General features: G+C 40.9%; 1 protein-coding gene and 1 pseudogene across 1 annotated transcript; one reads left to right on the forward strand and one right to left on the reverse strand.

Moving 5' to 3' along the window:
- Nucleotides 1-6154: 6154 nt before the first annotated feature.
- Nucleotides 6155-9884, reverse strand: LOC134738209 (heterogeneous nuclear ribonucleoprotein L-like; annotated as a pseudogene).
- A 2035-nt stretch (nt 9885-11919) lies between these two features.
- LOC129014669 (fascin-like) lies at nt 11920-13404 on the forward strand. Its single transcript, XM_054452279.2, is given in 1 exon segment — nt 11920-13404. A coding segment is annotated over 1 exon segment (1479 nt). The 5' UTR covers nt 11920-11925.
- Nucleotides 13405-24504: the final 11100 nt, after the last annotated feature.

Consider the following 24504-nt stretch of genomic DNA (forward strand, 5'->3'; position numbering starts at 1 on the left):
TTTTCCATTCTTTCTTAGCTTAAGTCCTGATTTTTATTTTCATTGTTGTCATTGTTATTTTTCTTTTCATAGAAAAGTACTACTTAGCTCTATAATCTTTTGTTTGACATTAAGGGATAAATATTTTTGACAAAGCAAAAATATGCTTGAATAAGTTTGTGGTCTTCTGTAAAGGTTTAATCTTATGTAGTTGGATTTTTTACATTTTGGATAATAATAATGATTACATAAACTTTATCCAAAAATTGTTATAATTATTCAGATTAATTTTGAATCAATTAAAATGTTTTAAAATAAATATTATTTGAAGTGTTTATCAGATCAGAAAACAAATGAAAAGATTCATGGTTATACATCAATAATTGCTTATAGTGTAAATAAAAACATTTGTTAATTTCTAGAAATTTATCACATATTTGATTCTACTTTCCAGGTAGTATTCCCACATTTTAAGTTTGTCTTCATTTTAATCAAACTGTATCCAGAGAAATAATAAAACTATAATCTGAATATACAAAAATTTCAAATAGTGACTCCATATATGCTCAGGAAGTTTAATGTCTTGACTTTAATCATACCAAAGACTTCTTATGATAATATAATTTTGCATATATGCAAGGGTTTCACTTCTGTATGCAATCAAGAACTCAGCTAAGCTGTTTATCCTCTCCATGTTCTTCCAGAACATTCTGCCTTAAGGATCTAATTCATGGTTACTTCCTACTCTGTTTTTAAATTTCACCATGATTATGCATCTCATTTACATTTTATTTCCTGGGTCTTTCCTCCCCTTTCAAAAACTACCCAGAGAGCACGATAGCGGCCTTTTCTTGACTTCCACACCTTACACACACACACACACACACACACACACTCTCTTACTTTCACAAATATGTGATAAGGGGGACAGTGTTGCTACATTTATATTATTCTTGACAAATGAAACTGGTCACCTGTTTGCTGTATATCATAGGCTTGGCCAACATCAGGCAGATGCTACCCAGATGGACTTTCTTCATCTAGAATCATGGAATCATGATGGCCACCTCAGTTTCCTCACACCCTCAACCTAATTTTCCCCAGGTCCTAACCAGCAGTTGAATCCATTTCCTTTCCTTCATTTTCCTTTCTGCTATCCAGGCATTTGTCCTCTTGGAAAGCAAGATGAAGTCTTCTTACCTCATGCTTAATCTGCTCCAGTGGCATTAGCCTACACTCACTCCTCAAAGAGAACAGATCCTTCCTAACTCGGAATTTCACACAAGGCACGTACCCAGGAGTCCTTGCCACTCTATTCCATCCCATGTCTCCTCATATTCAATAGCCAGAGGCTTTAGTCTAGAGGTGACACCTCTGGGACAATGTACCTGAAGCCCTAGACAAGGAGCTTTGTTATTTGCCATCACATATTCTATGTTTTTCTACATGACATTTATAGCAATAATTTTTGTTTAAATAATTTTTAATATTTTAGTCCCTCTCCTCAACATATACACTTCTAAAAATCAGTGTGTTGCTCACTACTGATTTCCAGCACCCAGCACAGCCCTTAGCATATGGTTGGAACTCACTGAATTTCAGCATTATAAAGAAATGAATTAAATGGATGTTGTACACATGTGTGAGGAGCCATGTGGAATGTAAACGGCAGCACACCTATGTGTAAAGTTGTCAGAATCAAGGAAATGGAGCTAAATTGGGATCCAGAAAGCTAATCCATATGGATGTCAAGGAGATGAGGTTTGAGACACAGAGCAGTGAGCAATGTGAGGGATCCAAAGGCTAGGGAAGTCCCACAGGAACACAGGAGATGATTCAAAGAACCCTTGGTTGTCCTGAAACATTGCTTTTCTTCATGGGCTAGAGGACTTTCTTGGCAGAGGGCTGAAGACAAATGCGTGCAAAAGTGCTTTCTCTAAATGTCTCACTAGGTTATGTTTGAATGTGTAATTCCAGAACTATGTATCACCCATCTCTCTGTGCTGTTCAGTTCTTTTCATCCTGCTAAATCTTTTCTGCATCTCTATTTAGATGATTTCTCATTCTTTCCATCTGAGACTGATGGTTATTTCCATGTGGGGATGTTACTAAGAAGACAATATAGGGTCTAGTTAGCAAAAACAGACCATAGAATTTTTTTTAAAGTCTGCCCAGCATTTAAGAAGATATCAGCCTGTTCTCTGTGTCCAGTCCTATCTCGTGTCTACCAGCTTTTAGCCTTTTTCTTTTTCTAAGGATAAGCTTTTGCTTTTCAAATTCTGTGCGACATTTTTAAGGCCACGTACATGAACACATTTTCATGTATTCCATCTTGCAGTCCTGAAGCAGTAACATGACTACCTGTTGCAGCAAAAAGGCTGCTCCTTGGTCTGATCTGCATCTTCCAGGGAACCTCCTTGGCGGTCTATGATCCATCAAATTTTCCCCTTAGTAAATCTGAAAAAAAGATCACCCATAAGCATAGTACAGGGGCATTCTGAGGTTTCACTAGTATTTCAGAGTGCTGTAGATCCTAAGATGAAAGCAGTAAGAAAGTTGAAAAAACAGTATTATTTATTCAACAGACATGCTAGAGATCTCAGAGCTTCCCTAGTTCCTATTTTCTGTCCTATGTATGTAACATAAAACTCTGCAAAGTCAGAACTGAGTTCTCTGTAAAGACATTCAGAAAGAAACAACACCAGCCTTGAAGGGAAGGCCTTGTAATACATGGTTTATTCTCCTTTTCTTGTTATGGCCGATGGCAGCACCTAGATTAGAGTAGGTTCTCAGCCATGGATTCACTGAAATAATGCTTTAAAAATATACTAATAAAGAAGAAAAGAGAGAAGAATCAAATAGATGCAATAAAAAATGATAAAGGGGATATCACCACCAATCCCACAGAAATACAAACTACCGTCAGAGAATACTATGAACACCTCTATGCAAATAAACTAGAAAATCTAGTAGAAATGGATAAATTCCTGGACACATACACCCTCCCAAAACTAAACCAAGAAGAAGTTGAATCCCTGAATAGACCAATAACAGGCTCTGAAATTGAGGCAATAGTTAATAGCCTACCAACCAGAAAAAGTCCAGGAACAGACGGATTCACAGCCAAATTCTACCAGAGGTACAAGGAGGAGCTGGTACTATTCCTTCTGAAACTATTCCAGTCAATAGAAAAAGAGGGAATCCTCCCTAACTCATTTTATGAGGCCAGCATCACCCTGACACCAAAGCCTGGCAGAGACACAACAAAAAAAGAGAATTTTAGACCAATATCCTTGATGAACATTGATGCAAAAATCCTCAATAAAATACTGGCAAACCAAATCCAGCAGCACATCAAAAAGCTTATCCACCATGATCAAGTGGGCTTCATCCCTGGGATGCAAGGCTGGTTCAACATATGCAAATCAATAAACGTAATCCAACATATAAACAGAACCAAAGACAAAAACCACATGATTATTTCAATAGATGCAGAAAAGGCCTTTGACAAAATTCAACAGCCCTTCATGCTAAAAACTCTCTATAAATTAGGTATTGATGGGATGTATCTCAAAATAATAAGAGCTATTTATGACAAACCCACAGCCAATATTACAATGAATGAGCAAAAACTGGAAGCATTCCCTTTGAAAACTGGCACAAGACAGGGATGCCCTCTCTCACCACTTCTATTCAACATAGTGTTGGAAGTTCTGGCCAGGGCAATCAGGCAGGAGAAAGAAATAAAGGGTATTCAATTAGAAAAAGAGAAAGTCAAATTGTCCCTGTTTGCAGATGACATGACTGTATATTTAGAAAACCCCATCGTCTCAGTCTGAAATCTCCTTAAGCTGATAAGCAACTTCAGCAAAGTCTCAGGATACAAAATCAATGTGTAGAAATCACAAGCATTCTTATACACCAATAACAGACAAACAGATGGCCAAATCATGAGTGAACTCCCATTCACAATTGCTTCAAAGAGAATAAAATACCTAGGAATACAACTTACAAGGGATGTGAAGGACCTCTTCAAGGAGAACTACAAACCACTGCTCAATGAAATAAAAGAGGATACAAACAAATGGAAGGACATTCCATGCTCATGGATAGGAAGAATCAATATCATGGAAATGGCCATACTGTTCAAGATAATTTATAGATCCAGTGCAATCACCATCAAGCTACCGAAGACTTCCTTCACAGAATTGGAAAAAACTGCTTTAAAGTTCATATGGAACCAAAAAAGAGCCCGCATTACCAAGACAATCCTAAGCAAAAAGAACAAAGCTGGAGGCATCATGGTACCTGACTTCAAACTACACTACAAGGCTACAGTAACCAAAACAGCATGGTACTGGTACCAAAACAGAGATATAGGCCAATGGAACCGAACAGAGCCCTCAGAAATAATACCACACATCTACAACCATCTGATCTTTGACAAGCCTGACAAAAACAAGCAATGGGGAAAGGATTCCCTATTTAATAAATGATCCTGGGAAAACTGGCTAGCCATATGGAGAAAGCTGAAACTGGATCCCTTCCTTGGACCTTATACAAAAATTAATTCAAGATGGATTAAAGACTTAAATGTTAGACCTAAAACCATAAAAACCCTAGAAGAAAACCTAGGCAATACCATTCAGGACATAGGCATGGGCAAGGACTTCATGTCTAAAACACCAAAAGCAATGGCAACACAAGCCAAAATTGACAAATGGGATCTAATTAAACTAAAGAGCTTTTGCACAGCAAAAGAAACTACCATCAGAGTAAACAGGCAACGTACAGAGTGAACAGGCAACCTACAGAATGGAAGGAAATTTTTGCAATCTGCTCATCTGACAAAGGGCTAATGTCCAGAATTTACAAAGAACTCAAACAAACTTAGAAGAAAAAAACAAACAACCCCATCAAAAAGTGGATGGAGGATATGAACAGACACTTCTCAAAAGAAGACATTTATGCAGTCAACAGACGCATGAAAAAATGCTCATCATCACTGGCCATCAGAGAAATGCAAATCAGAACCACAAATGAGACACCATCTCACACCAGTTAGAATGGCGATCATTAAAAAATCAGGAAACAACAGGTGCTAGAGAGGATGTGGAGAAATAGGAACACTTTTACACTGTTGGTGGGACTGTAAACTAGTTCAACCATTGTGGAAGACAGTGTGGCTATTCCTCAAGGATCTAGAACTAGAAATACCATTTGACCCAGCCATCCCATTACTGGGTATATACCCAAAGGATTATAAATCATGCTGCTATAAAGACACATGCACACATATGTTTATTGCAGCACTGTTCACAATAGCAAAGACTTGGAACCAACCCAAATATCCATCAATGATAGACTGGATTAAGAAAATGTGGCACATATACACCATGGAATACTATGCAGCCATAAAAAATGATGAGTTCATGTCCTTTGTAGGGACATGGATGAAGCTGGAAACCATCATTCTCAGCAAACTATCGCAAGGATAAAAAACCAAACACTGCATGTTCTCACTCTTAGGTGGGAATTGAACAATGAGGACACTTGGACACAGGAAGGGGAACATCACACACCGGGGCCTGTTGTGGGGTGGGGGGAGGGGGGAGGGGTAGCATTAGGAGATATACCTAATGCTAAATGACGAGTTAATGGGTGCAGCACAGCACATGGCACATGTATACATATGTAACAAACCTGCACGTTGTGCACATGTACCCTAGAACTTAAAGTATATAAAAAAAGTATACTAATTCACAGAAATCCTCTGCACTTCCAATTACAATAAAACCATCTATTACTCTAAAATTTGTGAATATTAGTCATTCTATCCTTCTAGCTTTTACTCTGCATTTGTGACCCCTTTGTACTATTTTTTCTGTTAGGATACGTCAAGAAAACTGAAATCATGGTAGTAAGTACTTTAAAGACGGAATTGGTTACCAGATGTTAGAAGGCTCCAGAAGTTCTTGAGCAGGAGTAATTATAGACATCAGTTTACCTTAAATGGGCAGAATTCAGATAGATAACAACAACAACAAAAAGAGACTGTGGAGGTTATTCATAGTGGGCTAATTTGTTTGGGAAAAATAAGTAGCTATAAATCAGTATATTCTAGTATCTTTGAGACAACAAATATGGGAAATTATTTTTCTTTTCTTTTTTTTTCCCAGCAAGCGCTGTGTTTATTTTCCAAACAATTTTATTGAAATGTGCCAAGAGTACATGGGCAGCACAAATGTATGAACAGGAAAAAAAAAATCACATGTACAACAATTTTTTAAAAGTGAAGGTTAATTTTGGGAGATATCAGTTCCCCTCTCCCTCCCCCTGCAGACTTCCAGCGTTTCCATTAAGGTTAAGCCTCTACGAACCTAGCATTAAAAAAAAAAAAAAAAAAAGGAATACAAGATCTTTTGCAAATAACAAAAACAAAAAACAAAAAATGGCATAAAGGACAGAGAAATGTCTTCCTGCTTAGATGGCACTCTTCCTAGGCACCTAATTAGGAGGCGTGCTGAGCGGTGGAGAAACACAACTTCAGAGTGTAAGGGTATGGACCATTGGGTTTTTCATCTGGTAATGGTTCAGGAAGCCCAGAGTCTCCAGGGCATCGCTCTTGGATTCCCACTCCAGCAGTCCAGAGGAGCTGCGCTCACTTTTGCTGAGAATACTTTCACAGAAGATGGCGGTTTCACTCCCAGCTCATCGCAGATCTCGAAGAAGTTCTCCTCAGTCACCTCCAGCGGGGTGTTGAAGAAATGCAGCACGTTGCTGGGGTGCTGGATGCGGTTCTTGGCTGCCTGCTCTGGGGTGGAGAACCGATTGTTCTGGGATTCACTGAAGTCTTTGTAACTGCAAGACCCGTCTTCCAACTCATATGACTGACCGGGCATGATGGCTGGCTGCTTGGAGACACAGACATTCAGCTTCTGCCCAAACATGAAGTTGTTGTTGAGGTGGGTAATGGCCCGGTCCACAGCGTAGCCATCAGCCATCTCCATCATGGCGGCCCCCGGCTTGCTTTTCATGAATTTCACCTTCTCCACATTGCCATACAAGCAGAAGACATTGATGACTCGGTCACAGTTCATCTTAAGATTGATCCAAGCCATAGACCACCAGCACAGGGCTGTGGGCGTGAGGGCCATCCTCAGGTGGTGGGGGAGGGGGTGAGGGGGTGCCCATACTGGGGGCCGTAGCGACTTGGGCCCCGACGGTGACCCCCCACTGGTGGATCCATCCTTCTCCCTTCGTAGTGAGGGGTGGGGGGCCGTAGCCCTCATCATGGTAATGGCTGTGGTATCCACCGTGGGGCCCTCCATATTCTGCTGGGTGATCTCCCAGGAGAGGGGGCTGCCTCTGGCGTTTGTTGGGGTTGCTGCCAGGGTCACCTTGTCCACTGAGATTGGGGTTTGTGTAGTCCCAAGTATCCTGATCATTCTTGAACACATTCAAGCGTGTAGGCTTTGCGTATTCCATCTTCAGAGCACAACAGCCAGAATAGATATCAGCCCCATTGAGAGAGGCCTTGGCCCGCTGGGCACTTTGAACAGAGTCGAATTCCACCATCGCCTGAACTCCATTCTTCCTGAAAATGACAATTCTCTGGACAGGGCCACAAGGATTACAGATAGTGTAAAGAACATCCATGGTGATCGAATAAATGGGGTTCAGGATGGTGAAGAGAAGCACACTGTTCACGCTCCGGGAGTCATCCGAGTCCCCGGGGCGGGAGATCTTCTGGATGGTAGGGTAGTTGACAAAAGCTGGGTGATCGGCAATGCATATTTGGTTGTCGGCTGCGTAGCTCACTGCGTTGCAAGCCCCCAACACATCTTCAAACTCCACCAGTGCTTGTCTCTTTTTAGGCATTACCACCACAGAGCTGATGGGTCCAAACTCCTGCAAGGCCTCCACAAGGTCAGCTTCCACCACACCCTCAATCAGGCCCCTGATGTGGACAACTGGGGAGGCAGGAGTTTTGTGCGGGTCATCGTAGTTCTTCCCGCCGCCGCTCGCCGCCCCACCTCCTCCACCGCCTCCGCCACCGCCACCGCCACCGCCTCCGTGCTGGTCGCCGTCGTTGCCAGTCTTGAGCCGCTTAGTGGTCCGGCCGCCCTCACTGCCGCCGCCCTGGTAGCGGCCACTGCCGCCTCCGCCGCCCGCCGCCGCCATCTTCACCGTCGCTCCGGACCGCCTCTGCTGCTCGTCCGGTTGCTGCCTCTGCTCCAGCCGCCGATGCCGCTTCTCCCTGGAAATTATTTTTCTAAGTTAGTTTGGTAAAGTTTAAAAGGGTTGTACTTTATCCTGTAGACAATTGAGAGTAGTTTTCTGTATTTAAGAAGGATAAATAAACTGTTCTGTGTGCAGGGCGGATTAGAAATGGAAGACATTGGAAGCAGAGAGAAGTTAAGGAAGAATGTTGACATTATCTTAAAGTGTTAAGAACCTGAACAAAACTCATTGCAAAATCATTGCCAGGGAATACAATGTAGGGCCATTGACTGACTCTAGTGGTGGATGACGACAACTCACAGAGAGAAATCTGACAATCCATGTTTAGCAGAGGGAAGGAAGCCAGAAATAGTTATTATTAAGTGCAAGACTTCAGTTTTGTTGGTTTTTTGTTTTTTACTCCCAGCAAGCTAAATTTGACAATAATGTAGCTCAATTTCTCCCAATCTCATTTTGTTAATCTCTATAATCTTGCCCCAGAAAAGCCCCAGCTCAGAAAATTCTGTATTCGTTTGTCTTCATAAGATTGTAAAAATTTCAAAACTGTCTGTTCATGATAATTAGAGAAATACAAATCAAGACCACAATGAGATACCATCTTACACCAACCAGAATGGCTATTACTACAAAGTCAAAAAATAACAGATGCTGGTGAAGTGGTGAAGAGAAAGGGATGCTTATGCACTGTTGGTGGGAGTGTAAATTAGTTCATCCATTGTGGAAAACAGTGTGGCAATTCCTCAAAAGCCTAAAGACAGAAATAGCATTTGACCCTGCAATCCCATTACTGGGTATATACTTAAAGGAATATAAATCATTCTATTATAAAGACACATGCATGCATATGTACACTGCAGCACTGTTCACAATAGCAAAGACATGGAATCAACCAAAATGGCAATCAGTGACACACTGGATCAAGAAAATGTGGTACATATACACCATGGAATACTACGCAGCCATAAAAAAGAACAGAGATCATGTCTTTTGCAGGGAAATGGATGGAGCTGGAGGCTATTATCCTTAGCAAACTAACATAGGAACAGAAAAACACCGCATGTTCTCACTTGTAAGTGGGAGCTAAATGATGAGAACTCACATGGACACACAGAGGGGAACAACACACACTGGGGACTTTCAGAGAGAGGAGGCAGAGAGATGGGAGATCATCAGGGAAAATAACTAGTGGGTGCTAGGCTTAATACCTGGATGATGAAAGAATCTGTACCACAAACCCCCATGACAAAAGTTTACCTATGTAACAAACCTGCACTTGTACCCCTGAACCTAAAATAAAAATTCAAAAAGGAAGCAAAAAAAAAAAAACTTTAAAGTAGCTCAATAAGTTTTATATTAATGTCAAATTTAAATAATTTTTATGCACAATACGTTATGAAAATTCATTTACCTTTTTTAAAAAAAGAATGCGAAATTTTAGCAGAGTTTTCAACAACAATGTTATAGTTAACAAGAGAAAAGCATCCTGATGTTTTACAAACTGGTGTTTCAATGAATTACTCTTTTTTTTTTCTGAGAGGGGATCTCGCTCTGTTGCCCAGGCTGGAGTGCAGTGGCATGATCTCGGCTCACTGCAACCTCCACCTCCCAGGTTCAAGTGATTCTCCTGCCTCAGCCTTCCAGTACCAGAAGGCATGCACCATGACGCCTAGCTACATTTTGTATTTTTAGTAGAGACAGGGTTTCACCAGGTTGGCCAGGCTGGTCTCTAACTCCTGAGCTTCCAAACTGCTGGTAGTACATGCATGAGCCACCGTACCCAGCCAAAATGAATTACTCTTGTGTTCTATTCATTTGTTTTTCCTGCATTTTCATTTCATTTCACTTTGATGAACCAACAGAAATACCCGATGCAATACAGTGACAGCTTCAAAGGCTTCATGTTAACAAAGTTATCATTTCACAGTAGATAAAATAATATGTGAAAGTAATGAGAATTTAGGAATTCCTCTAAAATCAGAATTTAAAGACATACCACTTACCCTTTGTTAAAATAGCTTACAGTACAGAAGTCTTAGAAAATGGGCATTAGAGTGTCAGAAAGCTAGTCATGTTAAAAAAAACCTTTCAAATCAAGGCTAGCCACCTCATTAAATAATAAAATGAAGAAACTGCTTATAAAACCGGTGTTCCATTTTCAATTTAAAAAAAATGTTGATAGCAAAATAACAATTAATTTAAAATATTTTTCTGCTCACTTCTAGAAGGTGACCTATTTAAGCCCCACTAAACCACTTAAGTGACCTACTTAAGCCCCACTAAAGCAAATAGCATATATTGGGATTGGATTACCAAAAGTATGCCTTCCATTTGATTGGCCATATACCTTTTTGTTTCATGCATGGATAATGGCTTTTCTCCTTCTTCAGTAACCCAAAGGAAAAGCTGACATTCTAACCTGGAGCTGCACATTCAAGCTTTGACACATGCCTCTCGCTGGTTTCGTCTAATGCTTATAATAAACCTGTAGAGTCAGCAACTTTAGAAAGATGGGTTGAAGAAGTGTCTTTGTCATAGTTTGTATTTTTCTCTGAGGCACTTGGCAGAGTCACCTCTGGTGTTTCAAATGTGCTTGAAAGTTATCTGGCTGCCCTCTGAGAAGTTTGCATAAAACCTGCTTTACTTAAAAGCAGGCAAAATTAAGGTTTCTGTAACAAAACCATAGGCACTGCATTGAGATAGGACAAAGACCAAATATCCTGCTTCCATGTGGCAGAGAAATAATGAATAACTTGGTTCAAGAGCTCATGGAGTGGCATATCATCACGCCATTATTAATAGAGAACATTGCTAATTTCTAAAGGGGCTTAATGTCATGATTATTTTATCCTCTTCTTTCTGTTGAATTTTTAACATGTATGTCTACTGCAAAGTACACAAAGGAAATCAATTAGCACTAAAAAAAGGGCTTCTTCACAACCGCAAATTATATATATATTTCTTTCAGAACATCACTTTAGAGAGAAAATAGCAAAAATTCAGCATCATCACTTTTGTGACACTTCACTAACCAATCCAAATATAGAAAAAGAAAGAGAAATTGAGTACATTTTCATTCACTGTACATTTTTAGCTATTTGTGTAGAAGAAAAACAATTAGCTTATTTAAAAACCCTAAGGTGAGTACGCAGTTTTTAATTATTATCTTTGCTGTTGTGATTTGTATTTGTATTTTATTTATGTATAAACCCAGTATATAAACCTATGTCAAATACTTCTTTATTTTTGATACTAGTTCAAAATATTGGTGACTTTTTTAGATATGAATATCTCATATGTATCTTTTAGAAATTATCAGAGTTATAAAATAATATTTGGGAGGTAAGGAAGGCACTAGACATAAGAAACTTGTGTAGACAAATACTTTGTCACCAAAGTTGTATATTTAAAAGTCCCTATTCTTTGTCTCTTATCAATTCAAAATTAATTCATTAGAAAACAATTTTCCTCAACATTTAATCCCTAGTTGTTCATCTTTTTCACTAGCTTGTATTGCATTACTCATTGCTTCATAGCTAAACTCTGTTTAAATCTGTTAACTGAAATGATTTTAAAAACCTTTTGGTGGAGCGCTGCGGAGGGCGCCTGCGGGCCGCCCCTGCCGAACAAAGGAGCAGGGGCGCCGCCGCCGGGACCCGTCACCCACCTCCTTGGCCGCACCGCGGCCTCCCGTCCACCGCCACCATGACTGCCAACGGCACAGCCGAGGCAGTGCAGATTCAGTTCGGCCTCATCAACTGCGGCAACAAGTACCTGACGGCCGAGGCATTCGGGTTCAAGGTTAACGCGTCGGCCAGCAGCCTGAAGAAGAAGCAGATCTGGACGCCGGAGCAGCCCCCTGACGAGGCGGGCAGCGCGGCCGTGTGCCTGCGCAGCCACCTGGGCCGCTACCTGGCGGCGGACAAGGACGGCAACGTGACCTGCGAGCGCAAGGTGCCCGGTCCCGACTGCCGCTTCCTCATCGTGGCGCACGAGGACGGCCGCTGGTCGCTGCAGTCCGAGGAGCACCGGCGCTACTTCGGAGGCACCGAGGACCGCCTGTCGTGCTTCGCGCAGACGGTGTCCCCCGCCGAGAAGCGGAGCGTGCACATCGCCATGCACCCTCAGGTCAACACCTACAGCGTCACCCGTAGGCGCTAGGCGCACCTGAGCGCGCGGCCGGCCGACGAGATCGCCGTGGACCGCGACGTGCCCTGGGGCATCGACTCGCTCATCATCCTCGCCTTCCAGGACCAGCGCTACAGAGTGCAGACCGCCGACCACCGCTTCCTGCGCCATGACGGGCGCCTGGTGGCGAGCCCCGAGCCGGCCACTGGCTACACGCTGGAGTTCCACTTCGGCAAGGTGGCCTTCCGCGGCTGCGAGGGTCCTTACCTGGCGCCGTTGGGGCCCAGCAGCACGCTCAAGGCCGGCAAGGCCACCAAGGTGGGCAAGGACGAGCTCTTTGCCCTGGAGCAGAGCTGCGCCCAGGTCGTGCTGCAGGCGGCCAACGAGAGGAATGTGTCCACGCGCCAGGGTAGGGACCTGTCTGCCAATCAGGACGAGGAGACCGACCTGGAGACCTTCCAGCTGGAGATCGACCGCGACACCAAAAAGTGTGCCTTCCGTACCCACACGGGCAAGTACTGGACGCTGACGGCCACTGGGGGCGTGCAGTCCACCGCCTCCACCCAGAATGCCAGCTGCTACTTCGACATTGAGCGGCGTGACGGGCGCATCACACTGCGGGCGTCCAATGGCAAGTTTGTGACATCTAAGAAGAATGGGCAGCTGGCCGCCTCGGTGGAGACAGCAGGGGACTCAGAGCTCTTCTTCATGAAGCTCATCAACCGCCCCATCATCGTGTTCCGCGGGGAGCACGGCTTCATCGGCTGCCGCAAGGTCAGGGGCACCCTGGACGCCAACCGCTCCAGCTATGACGCCTTCCAGCTGGAGTTCAACGATGGCGCCTACAACATCAAAGACTCCACAGGCAAATACTGGACGGTGGGCAGTGACTCCGCGGTCACCAGCAGCGGCGACCCTCCTGTGGACTTCTTCTTCGAGTTCTGCGACAACAAGGTGGCCGTCAAGGTGGGCGGGCGCTACCTGAAGGGCGACCACGCAGGGGTCCTGAAGGCCTCCGCGGAGACCGTGGACCGCGCCTCGCTCTGGCAGTACTAGGGCCCGCCCGCCCCGCACTTCCCCGCCCCTGCCCACGTGGCGGCTCCTTCCAACCCTCCCTGCTAACCCCTTCTCCTCCAGGTGGGCTCCCCGGGGCGGGAGGCAAGCCCCTTGCCTTTCAAACTGGAAACCCCAGAGAAAACGGTGCCCCCGCCTGTCGCCCCTATGGACTCCCCACTCTCCCCTCCGCCCGGGTTCCCTACTCCCCTCGGGTCAGCGGCTGCGGCCTGGCCCTGGGAGTGATTTCAGATGCCCCTGCCCTCTTGTCTGCCATGGGGCGAGTCTGGCACCTCTTTCTTCTGACCTCAGACGGCTCTGAGCCTTACTTCTCTGGAAGCGGCTAAGGGACGGTTGGGGGCTGGGAGCCCTGGGCGTGTAGTGTAACTGGAATCTCTTGCCCCTCCTGGCCACCTCCTCCCAGCCCCCCAGGAGCTGGGCACGTGTCCCAAGCCTGTCAGTGGCCCTCCCTGGTGCACTGTCCGGAAACCCCTGCTTGGGAAGGGAAGCCGTCGGGTGGACTAGGACTGACCCTTGGGTTTTTTTGGGTGGTGGCTGGAAACAGCCCCTCTCTCACGTGGCAGAGGCTCAGCCTGGCTCCCTTCCGTGGAGCGGCAGGGCGTGACAGCCACAGGGTCTGCCCGCTGCATGTTCTGCCAGGGTGGTGGTGGCGGGGGGTAGGGGTGTGGGGGCCGTCTTCCTCCTGTCTCTTTCCTTTCACCCTAGCGTGACTGGAAACGGAAAATGACCAAATCAGTATTTTTTTAGATGAAATATTGTTGCTGGAGGCGTCCCAGGCAAGCCTGGCTGTAGTAGTGAGTGATCTGGGTGGGGCGTCTCAGCACCCTCCCCAGCGGGTGCATCTCAGCCCTCTCTTTCCGTCCTTCCCGTCCAGCCCCAGCCCTGGGCCTGGGCTGCAGGACGCCTAGGCCAGAGCCCCCACTGTGATTGGTGCTCCCTGGGCCTCCTGGGTGGATGAAGCCAGGCATCACCCCCTTGGGGAGCCCTGGGGTGAGCCGCCGGGGCCCCCCTGCTGCCAGCCTCCCTCGTCCCCGACATGCATCTCACTCTGGGTGTCTTGGTCTTTTATTTTTTGTAAGTGTTATTTGTATAACTCTAAACGCCCATGATAGTAGCTTCAAACTGGAAATAGTGAAATAAAATAACTCAGTCTGCAGCCTTCCCCCCCCAAAAAAAACTTTTTGTCCATTTTTTACCTATTCCATTTGACATTGGTCTCATATGATATCATGATACAAAGGAAAATGACCCCACAATGATATGATTCATAATTCCACTATAAATTTCCTTGATGCTTTGAGAGTGTGATTTATTTTGCCCCCCTCCATTTTTTTTTAACTATAAAGCAAGTACATGTACAATAATGCCATTTTTTTTCCAACCCCAAATAAATAGAAACAGCTATAGGACTGAAGTTTCTAATATGAATCTTATAGTTTACTTAGCACATGCTTTAATAAAGTTTCCTCTTCAGGAAACTAGAATATTGTGTCTGGTGCAAGACTAGATGTTTTGTCAAAAACATATGTAATATTCATATAGCAGAGCTTTGGCTTTATGCCATGAAAAAGCAGGAGGTGTTTTTGGAACTGTCCTATTGATTTTCACACGTTATTTATTGGAAATGACTGCTGCCATTCCCACATAGTCCTAAGTGTGAATATTTACCATATGTATGTGGCTTCAAGATTATTTTGTTGTTCACAAAATCACCTATGTCCTCCCATCAAAATACTGTCCTCATCTTAAAGTAAATGGCACTGTTTTATTCAATGATTTACATTTTGGAATCCTAACCAGATATTTTTTTCCTTAAATTTCAAGCACTGCATTACTTCCAAAGTCATGCTATGAGTATGTGGAAATTATATCAAACATGAGTAAATTTTGTTGACCAAGACTACAGAAATAACAATACCATCACATAAATATATGAATACAGACATTGATGGTTGGTGAAAATCACCTCCAAATGTCCAATGCCATGAGTATATTTTGAATAGCTAGTTTGATTTTTATTAATATTATATGAAGGTTATTTCTAAGCCTGCAGACATAATTTATGGAATATACTACTCAGATATTTGAGAATGTACTACTTCAATATTTGGATATATTTATTCCAAATATATCTCCACTGTGATTTTTTAGGAGATACAATTGCCATCACAGAAAGATATTGCTGATTCCGATGAAATTTTTAATTAAGTAGAAAAATCAAAGAACGCAATTCTTTTTCAAGATTTCTTCAAATAAAGAAATAAGCAAAATTAGGCTGTGGTGTTGTGAATAACACCAAGAAGTATGGAGTCAGGCAAGCCTCAGGCTCTGTCACAGTTCTACTGTGAAGTAGATAATTCTAAAGGTGTGTTTCTGTGTCTTAGGTTTGTGGAGACCTACAGTAACATTCCACAGACCAACACTGAGCCTACCCCACGACTATTCAACCTGCCCATTATTGGGTAGCTTTCATATAACCAGTTAGAAAGAAAACATCTATGAAAACTATTTACTAAAGAATTATATATTTTAATTAAGGGTACCGAACATGGTCAAGTTAGAGAACAATAGAGTAGAAACCTTCTATTCAAATATAATTGAGACCAGTTTTTTTATAGTTAATCTAAAAAGTGAGTTAAGGAGGAGGTTCATGGGGTTAAAAAAAAAACCAGAAATGTAAATTATTTGGCCAATATTTTGATATAAGTCCAGGACCCTTTGATTATTACTCTATTAACTGGAGTTTCTATACATTGTCTTCTTTGTATAAATTATGATCATAACAAGTCAGTCATAATTCTAAATTTTTACCTGTTTAAAGTAGAACAAAAAAAAGTAATTGAGGTGCAAAAACCTTTTAGCTTGTTAAAATTTTGCTATTCTGATTATTCTAATTTTATAATTTTTTCTTAAAATTTTTACATTGCTTTGCCCTCCTATGAATCAACTTAGCTTTTTCTAATCTTTTCAAGACCCAAATATTTTTACATAAATAGTACCACTATATTATAATCACATCACTGATTTTATTTATGTCACAAAAGCCCAACTTGAATACAACCTAAATAAACTGTCTGGTAGGTAAGTTAACATAACGCCAAGTTGAGGCAACAGACTTACATAGGCATAATAGAAAACACACTGTTATTTTACAGGGAGAATGTACAGTGTCAGTTCATTCAACAAGTTGGTTAAACACAACTCAACTAAAACAATGTCATTGAAAAGTAGCAAATTCTGTTTTTGTTCCATGGACTTACAGCCAATGAGTCCTGAGAAAGAAGAGAGAATTTAAAGAGCTTCATTGGCAGGTGAATCTGTACTTGGCCTTTTAGCTTAGAGACTGCAACTCCATATTAAAAGCAGGAGAATAGTGAGACATCCCATATAAAGAAAGAAATCAGAACAGACATGCAGGGGCAAAAGTAGCCATGGTCTGCGTCCTGGCTCAGGAGGACAGTGTGTGTTGAAGAGCAAAGCCTAGAATGGGCTGATGCCTGTAACCTCACCCCATCCCATTGCTTTATCTACTCACTCTGCTTGCCCAGAAAATCTGGTGCCCCACAGTGAGAACAGGAACTGGGCATCCCAGCTAATCTTCAGCTGGGTAGGTCTCATAGGGTTGTCAGATTTGAAAAAAATAACAATAGGCTTTGAAGAAAAAGACTTGGAGATGAAGCAGAATGCTCTTGCCAAAGCTTCCCTCAATTGACATAAGAGGAGCAAATTTATTTCCTAAATTAGTTATGGTATAATTTACCAGGTATCCAAATAAATTTGTTTAGAGACTAAGAGTTTTCCCCTGGAATAATGTCTGATTATAATTTTACATATAATTCTTTTATTCAACAAATGCTCAATGTATGTTTGTTTTATACCAAACACTTTTAAGGAATTAGGAATACCATTGTGAATAAAATAGACAGTCTCTACTAAATGCTTAGTTATGATGGCAGGCAAACAAATACATAAGAAAATAATTAAGAAATACAGTTTTATGCCTAATTATGTCAGATGATAGTAAGTGCTGTGTCCCCAAAACACTTACTCATTTTCTCAAACTATTCTAAAACAGGAAAGGTGCATAAAGAGTGCTGGACATGGGACTGAAGATTCTGTTTTAAATATGGTTGCCAGGGAAATCCTCACTGTGTAAGAACATTCCATCAAGGACTTGAAGGAGATGAGGGAAGTCATCAAGAGGATGGGAAAAAGAACACTCCCAGTAATAGGACCAGCAAATGCAAAGACCAGAGGAGAAAGACATCTGCTTTGTTTAAGGGACAGCAAACAGGTCTCCCTGCTACAGCAGAGTAAATACAGTGGTAATGGTAGAAGAGTTTTTAGTTGTAAGGCAAGAAGGGGACCAACCATGGAGAGTCTTAGATGTCATTGTGGAGATTTCTATTTTACTGGAGGTGAAATGGAAGCCACTGAAGGCACTTGAAATGGAGGCTGATATGGTTCACAGCTTTAATAGTCTGCTGTCTGCTGAGATAAGAATTGACTCTAGGACAAAGGGTAGATCTAGGTAGTGAGATGTTATTGCAATCACCTAGGAAAGAGACAGGATGATTTGAACTAGAGTGGTACTGGTAAGAGGTGGTCATATTTTGAAAATATTTTTGAAGTAGAGTTGACAGGATTTGGTGATGAATTTGACATGGGATGTGAGTCAAATTTCATAGCTGGAGCCAAACATCCCTATTTAATTACATTGAATATAATAGAAAAGGTGGAGGGAAATGGATCAGGAAAAGAAAGAATAGAAGTTTGGTATGGGAAACAGTAAGGTGAAGAAACCAGTAGAGATGTTACATATCTAAATCTCAGTTCAGGAGCTTTGAATGCATAGAAAATTTGATCATTAGCATGGGGCTGGAATTTGAAGCCATGAGACTGGACAATGTCATTTTAGTTTAGTGTATTTCCACAGATTATATTTCAAGCATCATGCTAGATACTTTAACGTTTGGCCATTTTAAAAGCCCCTTGGTAAATTTCACAGGAATGAGGATTTGACTGACCTGTTTTTCTCAGATGTCTGACCTCAGTAGGATGCATGATTTTATTATATTTAATTCCCTATAAAATTCCAAAATATCAAAATGAGACCTATATTTATTAGCAGGATTTTTCAGGTACAATATTCCTACTCAGATAGAACTATATCACTTAATTTCACAGAAATATCCTTCCCTGGGGTGATGATACTATTATATCACCAATCATGAAATCATGCTGACTTGCAGGCAACAATGGAGCTCACATTTTGATCTAAGCTAATTTGCATGACTTACTTAAATTATGAAAATACACACTTTTAGAGAGCAGACAGATTTTGTTAATTCTGAATTATGTCAAAGTATCACTTAATTCTCAAGGGCCCAACTCTGGCGAAACAAGATACTGCAGTGTATGTGTTTCCTATTCCCTTCCAACTTTTTTCATCATGATTCATCAGCGAATGCTATGAAGTCTAGAAATTTAATTAATGGATCTCAGGGCCACTGGACCATGCATTTACACAAATTGCTCTGTGAAGAAGGATCACTCACTCTCTCTCTCTCTCTACCCACCCCTGCCCTTTCTCCCCCTCTTTCTCTTTCAAGAGCAGAACATTTTAGTGACCTCCAGTTAACTGGCTGAACTAAGCAGCGATCTCTTAGGTAATAATGCACTGCTAACAAACCTCAGCATAGACTATAACGCTACCACTAAAGCTTCCGTTCATGTTGTTCTAGGGCTAATAAAATGGAATATTATATTCTAGCTCTGAGGAAATTTGAGATTGTCTCATATTTTCTCAGTTAAACCAGAAAATAATTAATTTTAGGGAAGGGACAAGAATTGCTGTGGCAGAGCCAGCCTGATAAATAATTTCTATTCATTCTCAATGTATTATCTGTTTTCTCCCTACAGGCTCCTTTTTGTTACTCTTATATCAAAATCCCACTTAATTTTCTTGCCATCACAACTCAAAAATCATACCTACAAAAGAGCTAAAGTTTTCATCTTTTTGCTTTTGCACAAACTCTATGCCGGCTATGAGAGTGTAAGCTTTATAGTTATATACAGATATTTTTATTTATAATCTTTCTTCTGCAAAAAAGGATTAAAGTGAAGCAAAAAGAACATGTAATAAGATGAATAATGAATAGAAAAATAAATTGCTTTTAAGACAAAGTAAAGGAAACTATAAAAGGGAGATGACTAGAACTATTTAGCAAGAAGAGACCTCATTCTTTCTATCAAATAGTGCGGTGTAATTTGCACAATGTACCCAATGGTTAATGAATACATATTTGTTGAGGATAGCATTAATAAATAACATGACCAATGAAAAACTATAACAAAAGATTTTTACTCTTCAGGAAGTAATTATTAGGTAGGTATTTTAAATTCTAACTTTAAAAGATAGAGGAAAAGATATACTGAGCTGGCCCATAAATGCAACAGGAAGACACAGAGTAACAATTACTGCAGGTGAATTTCAACTCTCGGTCTATCTACCAACCAGTGTCACCAGGAACCTTCTTCAGACCGGTGTATCCAACTGCTTATTTATCTTTTGCACCTGGATATCCCTCAGCTACCTCCATTTAATTCATCTTCTTCCTCCAAACTGGTCAGCATCCAAGCAGATCCAGAGAACTGTGAGGAGCTATTCTAGTCTCTGCCTTCTCCCCTGTTGCTGATCCAGTTAAGAGGGCCAAAGAATATAGTTGAGAGGACACCAGCCCTGTATCTAGTAGCATTTAGTTTTAACCTCATCCCTTAACTTAAAATTGGCATGGCCTTCAGTAAGCGATTTAACTCCTCTGAATATCAATTGATAAAATTTTAAAAAAGTCCAAAATTCATTGTAGTGAGGATTAAAATATCATGTTTGGGACATCATGAGCTCTCAATAAACAATTGCAGTATTATTCAAATTGGTACACAGGCCTGTCCCTTCTCCTTCCTTTTAGATTTCTTTTTCCTTCTGTTTTTGCCTCTGAATGCCCCAACCCAATCTCTCTTCCTTGATCATCTTTTTAGGAAATCCATCCCCACCCCACTCACCCCACCACCCCTCACACTCCTTTCTCTCCTACTCCGGCCTCCACCACAGCTGCTCCATTCCCGCTTGTAATCCAGCCTCTGCACCACTATCAGCGCTGCGGTTCTGAAATGCAAACCTCATCATGTTGCACCTTATAACATCTTTGACACCTACTTGTCTCCTGATAAATTCTCAGCCTCTTAGTTTTAGGTTGACCATGACCATTTGTGATCTGACCCTGTCCACTCTCCCTCCTGATTCTCATTTCTCTCACCAAATTCTCCACCCTTTGTACTGAACAACGTGGCTCTACTTTCATCTCTTCAAACTTATATTTTTTCCTTGATCCTCAACTTTGCTCACAATGGTCCTCCCATCTGGAATAGCATTTTCCCTGTGGGCCTGGAAAATTTGACTATTCCTTTGTGATGCAATTCAGTCTTCACTTCCCCGTGAGTGACCTTCTTAGGACAAACTGACAGTATCTTATATTGTAGTCCCACAGTCCATTAGGCAGTCTTCAAGTGTCCAATATGACAGTGCATGATATTAGTTGTTTATATGCCTATTTCTCCCACTGGCTTTGAGAAACTTGAGGGATTGTTGTAACCATTTGTATCCCCAGTGTGTAGCATAGCGTGCATCTATTTGTGTTTTGAATGAGTGAGTGAATTAATGAATGATGAGAAAGCAATGACCTATGTTTTGTCTCTACCAGTCTTACATGAGATTATAAATAGACTGATTCAGCTGAAGATTCCAGGTCCTATTCCTTTTGCAGTTGCTATTGTATATGTTAGCAAAAAGCTTCATCCCTTCCAAAAACTTTTTCAGTGGTAGCAATAAATTCATTGTCTTCTGGGAGCAACTTTCTGCTCTCTCTCTCTCCTCTCTCTCTCTCCCTGATTTGCCTATTGCTACTTTGAAGAGTATGTGTTTATGACTTTATAATTTGTTACAGTGAATGTAATAGGAGTCCTTCTGTTTCTTCATAAGTGGTTATGAAAAAATATTCACACTTGCTTATTATTCTCTCTTACTGTTCTTAATGTAATGCTTCTAAATTAGATATACAAAAGTGCTCATCTAGAAGATAATGGAAGCATAAGCAAAACACAGAAAAAGGCTTACCAAGAATGAATTATAACTAACAAACAAATGTTAGTTTTATTCCAATCGAATTACTGAATTAGTACATGATGGAACAAAAAATCTATAACAAGTTTAGATATCAGTAATTTATTGGACATGGATTGTATACACTGTACCCACAAAATTCTATCAAATTGTTTCTATTTCAAGAAATTTTCAGTTTATTCATGTTCAATACAAAAGTTAATTATACATGAAATATAAACTGAATGGAAAACATTGGCATTGTTTTTCCTGGCTTTCTTGGAAGAATACGGGAGTAGGGTTAATATTGAAATGCAAGAGAAAGCTCTTCACGCCTCTCCTTGTTCCCAGGATAGGACAAATACACACGGCCAAGAATGAGGAAATTAGGACAAAACCCAATGTAGTCAAGAGAGTTATGACCCTGAGGTGTGAGGTAAGATCTGGCCCTGGGAATGTTGACTGACGCTGCAATATTTAGTATCTAGACTGGAATGATTAAATATGAAGTGGGTTGACCTGGAGTCTTTAGAGATGGCGCTATTCCCAGAAAGATAAATGAGATCCAGTCCTAGGACAAAAGGACAAACATCATTGGTTGGAAAAAGAAAAAATGATTTAGAAAAAATGAGAAAGAGAAACAAAATGTAGAGGAGAAGAAGAAATCCCAAGGATGGAGACCAAAGGGTTTGCCAACAGTCTGTTCCTTGGGAATGTGAGTTACACAGCAACCTGGAAGATGATGCTACTTCCAAGCCCATGATTCTGTCTCCATGACTTAGGACACTAGTCACAAAGAAATAGAACACACCTTTCTCTTTTGAGATCTCATTGTCCGTTGAAGAACTGCTACTCATGGCCTGCAAGAGTGAAACTCACTGGTTCTAGGAATGAATGAAATTGGACTGGCTGGAGGCCTTTAATTATTATGTGGGCCTCAGAACTGATGAGGATTGATGTGGGTGTTATTTCAATAAAGTGTTATAAACAATTCATATATGAAAAATTTATTTTCTTAATTTATAGTTAAATACACTTATATTGTATTTCAATGTTGTTATTCAAATTAAAGACCATGTCAGTTCTTAGACACAATCTCTCACTGTGTATTAATCTCAATAAGACATTGTAGTAACCACATATATATTTATATATATATAAATTAATAGATATTACTTTTTGAGCTATTTTATGTTTACAGGCAAAAATTAGTGAAAGTTAAAATGCCTGTCTGTAGACTCTCTCACTCCACCCCCATTTCTCCGATTTTTAACATCTTGTGGTATTTTTAACATTAGTATCTTACATTTGTTACAGGTGATGAGAAAATGTTGATAAATTATTTTTATCTAAAGTTCATAATTATATTAGGGTTCACTCTTTGTGGTGTCCATTTTATGGATTTTAACAGAGATGTACCCACCATGACAATGTTACAGAAAATAATAGTTTCACTGCCCTAAAAATCCCCTGTGTGCTACCTAGTTATTCCTCCTTTCTTTCCTCCCCAGGAACCCCTGGAAATGACTGATCTTTTTACTGTCTCCACAGTTTTGCCTTTTTCAAAATGTCATATACTTGAAACCACATAGTGTGTAGGCTTTCATATTGGCTTCTTTCACTCAGTAATATGCATTTAAAGTTCTTCCATTCCTTTTTGTGGCTTGATAGCTCTTTTTTTTATATAGAACTGATTAATATTCCATTGTATGGCTACACCATAGAGTGTTAGTCTATTTGCCTATTGAAAGGTACTTTGGTTGTTTCTGTCTTGGTAATTATGAATAATACTGGTATAAACATTTGTGTGTATGTTTTGTGTGGGCATAAGTTTTCAACTCATTTGGCAAATACCAAGAAGCACAATTATGGAATCATAGGCTAAGAGTGTGCTTAGTGCCATAAAAAACTGCTAAACCATCTTCCAAAGTGGATGTACCATTTTGCATCCCAACTAGCAATGAATAAGAGTTATTTCTGCTCATTGTTCTTACCAGCACTCAGTAGTGTTACTATTTTGGATTTTGGCCATTATAAGAGCTATGTAGTAGCATCTCATTGTTTTGGTTTGCAATTTTCTAATGACATGATACTGAGTATCTTTTCATTGCTTATTTACCATTAGTAATATGTTGCCATCAGTAACTTTCCTTTCCCTTTCCATTGCCAGTGAGATCCAGCATTTTTTTTTTTTTTGAGACATAGTCTCACTCTGTCGCCCATGCTGGAGGGCAGTAGTGCAATCTTACTGCAACCTCCACCTCCCAGGTTCAAGGGATTCTCCCTGCCTCAGCCTCCCAGGCAGCTAGGATTACAGGCACCCACCACCACGCCTGGCTAATTTTTTTTTTTTTTTTTTTTTTTTTAGTAGAGGGGGTTTTCACCATGTTGATAGGGCTGGTCTTGAACTCCTGACCTCAGGTGATCTGCCCTCCTCAGCCTCCCAAAGTGCTGGGATTACAGGCATGAGCCACTGCGCCTGGCCAGATCCATTATTTCTTAATGAAAACGAAAAATTCACCAGTTACCGCATTTTTCCCCATATATTTGTAATACATTCCCATGTCTGATAAGGCAAGTCCAACCCTCTGCATTTTTAAAAATTAATCATTATTTATTAAAAATTAATATTCTATGCACATTTTAAAATCAATGACCATATTAGATTTATTGAAAAAATAATGTAATTTAATATTAATTTATCACATCGATTGACATGATAATTCACCACTTATTTGGATTTCCTTTAAGATCAGTTCCTAAAATTTTCTATATAGATGGCTTTAGAATTTTTTTTTTGTAGCTTAACTACAAGATACTTTGTAGTGTCTCAATTTTTATTACAGTTTTACACCTTCAATTCAATTATTGCTGACATAGAAAAACTTTTCTTTCAACATCTATTTTAGATTTAGTGGGTA

The sequence above is a fragment of the Pongo pygmaeus genome, chromosome 16 (genome assembly GCF_028885625.2).
Source record: "Pongo pygmaeus isolate AG05252 chromosome 16, NHGRI_mPonPyg2-v2.0_pri, whole genome shotgun sequence".
NCBI classification, from domain to species: Eukaryota; Metazoa; Chordata; class Mammalia; order Primates; family Hominidae; genus Pongo; species Pongo pygmaeus.